The 6,255-nt window shown below is 33.6% G+C and overlaps 1 protein-coding gene across 1 annotated transcript in view; it reads right to left on the reverse strand.

The window, feature by feature from the left end:
• Positions 1–3,214: 3,214 nt before the first annotated feature.
• The window catches only part of LOC110453535 (uncharacterized protein DDB_G0271670-like), an 18,879-nt gene continuing 15,838 nt past the window's right edge, over positions 3,215–6,255 (reverse strand). Inside the window, exons 9-11 of the mRNA XM_021502511.1 lie at positions 4,365–4,470; positions 3,564–3,650; positions 3,215–3,305 (exon numbers count right to left, since the gene is read on the reverse strand). Of these exons, the coding sequence (XP_021358186.1) occupies positions 3,215–3,305; positions 3,564–3,650; positions 4,365–4,470 (284 nt within the window). The remainder of the gene's footprint in view (positions 3,306–3,563; positions 3,651–4,364; positions 4,471–6,255) is intronic.

Raw genomic sequence — 6,255 nt, forward strand, 5'->3', positions numbered from 1 at the left:
TGTGTGATCGTATATGCACGGTATGCGCACGGTGTTTTGGTGCGTTTTGCGGTCACACAATTGTAACATGTTAGTAATACCAATAAAATACCGATAATATTGTTTTGCATTTTCCTTCTTTTTTCTGTGTGGATAAATGTTCCTGCAGGTAGGATGTAAGAATAATACCTGCTGTCCCAATGGCATGATCGTAACAGGCGACTATATTTGGGAACTTATCTTTTCTCTTCGTTCTAAACAACTTTCTTATTTCTAATGTCTCCCTTGACAATGCCTCACTTTTGGCTTTTAGTTTGCCCCTATGAGGAAGGCTCTGGGTTGCCCCTGACCGAGACATACCAGAGCCTGTAAAAATGGTAGTTTCTATTCTTGCTTAACGCTTAGCAATTTAGGAGTGTGACGACTGGTTCGCCCTTTGTCAGTATAATGTGACAGGGTGGGTGGTCCTGCTCGGTGTCGTCTGAAGTATGTTTCAGTGAGGTAGCACTATAAAGTCGGCATCAATACCGCGCTATCACAGGGAGACAAACACGAACATATCGCACACTAAAACAAAAACACACTAGCATACACCACACACATGCAACTTGCACGCAAGGGAGGCAGTCCTTAAAAGGCCATAGCTGTTGATAGGACGTTAAAGNCAATACTAAACCAAACTTACCCAAACCAAGTGTGGATTAATTCGCAAACATGGAACAGGGGATAGTTTGATGTATTACAATTTGTATTTCCCATTTTAAGCTAATACAATTATTCATTAAATTGAGGAACTCCATTTGCAGAGACCCGAGACGGACGGACGTAAAATAATTATATTTTAGTGACCTCATTGATGATATTAAGTGATTATATGACATTTCACAACTAAGATTCTTTTCGAGACAGTGTTAACCATATAGAAATGTCCATTGGGTTAAAACAAATTTCGAAGTGTCAAACAAAGTGAATAATGATACCGAAACATTAGGGGGAAAAAAGAAAAAATGGCAACAAGAATAAGACTAAATGTTCCAAAAGGGTTTACGATTTCTGCTTTGTCGAAGATGCTCGTCGTGTAAAGTATTGTCACGTTTTTTAAGTGGGACAAACTAACAAGACGCAGTTATGAGCACAATAAAAAATAATCGCCCTTCACATCTTACCAAGAAATTATGATATAGGTACTACTAATAGGTGAACGCTTATGACGATGCTGTCGTGTTGATTTACTAAATCAGGGTAAGATATTGCATACGAGCAGAAACTGCCTGGAAAGATTGAAGTAGTAGTCCAGCCTTTCATTATCGTCATCAATTGTAATAACGTCAAATAACCTCAAAAAAACATATATTTTTTTACTTCATTAGGAAGTAATTAACAAAATGAAAATTGCATGTCAAAATAATTTTCACTTCAGCCATTTATAAGCACATAATGTTTTCCGGAAGATTTGTTTATTCTTTTACTAAAGCAAGTATTTTTTACACATGTGTTACCGGAGCAGAAACGAGACCTACAAAATAAAGTACATCACGCTCTTATAAATTGATTTTTTAGCCTTTTTCACCATGTTTCATAACACGCTGAACACAGCGTTGTTGACATTGTTTATCAACTTGTAATGCATTTTGACTGCGAAGATCAGATGCTTTACCCCCTTCCTGCAGCAGACTCTCTCTCCCTTTATACATTTTGTCAGATGTACTTTTTAGCATCGTTTTGGAACACGACAACAAATCTTCAAGCACACAGATAATATGGGTTGCAACATTAAAGACCTAGTTATAATGCACAACACGTGCCATCCCTGGCCCTCCGGTCAAGGCCTTCCCTTGCCTCTTTCTCCAGAGACTCACATTCCCGAACCTCGACTTTAAACTCTCAACACTAAACTCTCTATAAGATTATCCCGAAATACGTTAATCAAACCATGGGACATTTACTATTCATGAGCGATTAATAGCAACTTTCACAATACTAGCATATTTAGCTCTTTTTTTAACCCTCTGCCTGACCACTTATCTGTCAATGCATATACCTGCCTGCACTTTCAACTCCTGAAACAGTCTACACGTCAATCAAGAAAAGACCTTAAAGAGAATTTAGGACTTGACTTGATTTATTTATATCCAAAATGCTGTTATCTATATACATAATATTTCACGATACCTAGATATTTCTGGACTTTATCATTAATTGTCTTTCTATTTATTTTGTTTTACATTTGTTAAGTATAGTAAAAGAGTGTAGATGAAGGACACGCTGAGAGAAAATTTGACTTTAATCCTACCATCACCAGTTCATTTTTCTATGGTGACGAGTCTTTTTTTGTTTGTAAGAACTTATAAATATATATATAATATATTAATTTATGTTTTAGCTTTTATCAGGATTTTTTACACATTAGTACCATAAATGATGGCTCACTTTCGTGACAAACAAACAATTGCAAAGCTGTTCATTCGTCAAACTATATATCATATTTAATATGTGGATCAATCCTTTGGATTATATGTATCCGGGTGATTGATTGCTTTAACCTTGATAATGTTATGTCGTTTTAATAGACGACCTATTCACTCATTAATCTTCCTACTTTTGTTATAAGTCTCCAGTGTTATGCCTGAAAATACGCATCATTGTATAAAAAGACCTTCTTTACTCGTGTGCTTTTTTCCAAAAAAAAAATAGCTCTTCTTTCGGTCATGATTAGTACCCAAATTGGTACACCATATCACAGGCTATGAAACTTGTTTTTATTTTTATTAGTTAAAGAGCCGATTGCAGCAAAATCTATTGCTTAAGACCATACTGATCTAATTTGTACATATGCTGTTTGTATTATCCGGTTATAAGGACCAGAAATCAACATTTAAACGTACCTATAATGAACCTTTTCCAAATACTCTAAAATATCGTTGACGTAAGTCGTTATTTTCTGGTTTGCTGACACGTTGACTTTAAATAATCATGTACTATTTAAATGTCGCTGAGAACAAAAGTATTTGATGGAAATGGTGATAAATGTTTCTATTGTAATACCATCGGAGAAAAATACACAAATTTAACGCTTTTTTGGTAAGAGTACCAATTGTTGTTAGAATTTGCGATATGCATGAATGAAAAACATTAATGGTTAATTTTATTGATAGATATATACAATGAATAGCTATCAAACATGTTTGGAACACTGACTTGTTTGCGATTGATCGTAATAATATAAAATAAAATCCTACTGTGTAGCTGAGAACTTGTGTCCGTTGGTCGTGATCTTGTTTCCAGCTTGAGTGTCGAGCTGTCCATTGTCATCTCCTGCTTTATTTCTGGATACACATTACAAAACATTACTTACGTTATAACGTTGTACTCACGCTTTATCGTATTCTCGCGGAACACATGTAACTGATATGGGTCGTTTACGTCAAAATACATTTACTTTTGCAATAATAGTTAAGTTCAATATTAATTTTCCACAAATTGTCTACTAAAAATTATTTTGTTTTACGAACATACATAGATTAAAAGCTACTATTCACAAGGTTGTGAAAACAGTTAAAACATACCTGGATATAAACACCTACTTTGTTGCTGGAAACTCGTGTCCTGTCGTCCTGATCTTGCTTCTTTCTTTATTGTTGTATTGCAAATCATTGTCTCTTGCTTTATTGCTGAAATATATGTCATGTGGAGTTTATACATTCGATTTTCCAATTGACGTAACTGGTCGATTTGGTTTTGCCTATAATCCAATGAAACTGTATACAGAATATGTTAAAACATGTAAAAGATATTCGTAATACACGAAGGACTAAGAATAGGACGAATGCAGATTCAAACTTAACGTAACGTAATTACGTGAACAGATTTGTAATAGTATGTCCGCCACGCTACCTTAACTAATCCTGCTAAACTACAGCACACATCACACATTTCACTTACTTTAACTCATTGAGTGTATAAAAAGCACGCTACTTAATCAGAAAATTGAACAGGGTGTCCTACCACTCTGTCAATACTTTTCCTTTATTGAAATGACAATGTAACCAACGACACAACACATATTTGTTGGAAAGGCTGATTTGTCATCACAAACTAAAGGACTTACGTAGCTGGGATGAACATGGAGACATCTCACTTCCACTGCCCTCTTCAATATGACGATATCCAACTTTCGACATTGATTCGGGTCTGGAAGATTCCCTTTTTCTTCTCTTTTTGTCTCCACGGCGCGCTTCTCTATGTTTACCCTTTTTATAAGGTTCATCTGTATTCAAGATAAGTGAATTTATCAACGTTATTAAATGTAAATCACAGAACGAAGTCATACTTAGGGATAATTTGATGTACAATAATTGTAGGTCCGTGTACCAATATAAACATACTTACGCCGATGTGATGTCTGTTCGTGTTCAATATGGGGACGCTGGTCATCTGAGATAGGCTCCTCCTTTATGACCACCTGCTGCGGTGCTCTTGCGGGATTCCGCTCTGTACCATTCAAAAGAAGTAACAAAACAAATAGTGTGTTGCATCATGATAAGAGCGTAGATATGCGTGCGTACAGACTTACCTCACTAGCTGAATTTTGCCCTTATTATTTAATTTAGTTTTCGTCTGGAGGCAGCAGTACTATGGGAAAATATGAACTTTACCAAGATAAACATTTTGTTTTTACTGAATACGATTTTCGTGGTTTTCAATTATGGTCAGAATTCAGAGAAATTTCAATACAAACTACGGAGCAAGATTTTGTCGTATTATATTATATTATATAAAGTAATAGGATGGGAAAGTTTACAGAATAGGAGGGATAAACATAAACACATCTTCTTCTTAAAATAACACACAAAATAACCCCAAATTATCTACATGAAATTATTCAACCATATATATTAAACCCAGAAGAAAATACACACAATCTTAGGCACTCAAGAATTTTCAATGTGCCCCTTCCTAGAACCACGCTATATGCTAATAGTTTTTTCCCCAGTATGATGAACATATGGAACAGTGCCAATAATAACCTTACTCATATTACAAATATTATTACTTTTAAAAGATAAATATAAAAGATAATTGTAGGTGACACAGAACAAAATGTATTTACAACTGTATTTAAATACTCTGGTTCACGAAAAAGTCATATATCAATGTGTCAATTAAGAAATGGTGCTAGTCAACATAACTATGATCTGTTTAAAGATCACTTGAAATATAGTCCAAACTGTCCTTGTAGTCATACATTTGGAAACTCTTATCATTTCTTTTTTGAATGTCCTCTCTATACAGAATAACGACAAACTTGTATGCAGGATCTTATATTAAATAATGTAGATTTCCATAATACAATATCTTTAAGTACTATTCTAAATGGAAACACTAGTAATAGTGATTTACAGAACAACCAATTGATGGAGTGTGTGCATAAATACATTAATGCTACAGGACGGTTTAAATAGATAAATATACAAGCTGTATGAGGTTGGTGTATTCTTTGTATTCTGTAAGATAAATTCATTATTTCTGTTGATAGTGGATAAGTATATATATTTTTACATATAATATACCAAGGTTGATTGATCACAGGGCAACAAATGTCCAGGGAGTTTATGTGGTCATCACACTTAAGGTATGATGGAGTAATGTAAATCAATAGTTATAATTTATTTAATTATTGAAAAACTAATAATTTATTATGAAATACCAAAATGCCACATATTTGTATCCTGTGAACTAATGTACTTTGTTATCACATTTAATGCCCAACTGCACATTCATTTAAAACAAATAAAAACTACATTAAATAAACCAAAAAACCCATGCCTGTAGATACAAATGTGGTGTTAGAGTGTATGAGTGAGTGATTGAGATTATTTTGTGTTCTTATATAATTATTTATGTCTTCTTTTTGTGTTTTCATATTTTTTTTATTTTTTTTCGTATTTTTTTTCTGTTTTTCTTTTAGTTAATTTTCTATTTGATTTTCCAGCTCATCTCAAGACATGTCTACTTCAAATTAGTCCTGGTACATTTCTTTATCAGCATACATGCATGTATCAGTTTTGCTTTATTTCAAGTTGCCGCAGCAAATTTTAGTTGCTGAAGGTCAAGACGTATATCCATATATTTAATTCGATTCGATATACTGTGTATATCCATAACGGTATATTTAATTCTTCTTGACACAAATTTTACAACTATTTTAAATATTAATATCGCAAAGTTTGTATTTTTTTTTACTATTTTTTCCAAGGATTTTTTTTTTTTTTTTTT

This window comes from Mizuhopecten yessoensis, unplaced genomic scaffold (genome assembly GCF_002113885.1).
Source record: "Mizuhopecten yessoensis strain PY_sf001 unplaced genomic scaffold, ASM211388v2 scaffold7443, whole genome shotgun sequence".
Taxonomy (NCBI): Eukaryota; Metazoa; Mollusca; class Bivalvia; order Pectinida; family Pectinidae; genus Mizuhopecten; species Mizuhopecten yessoensis.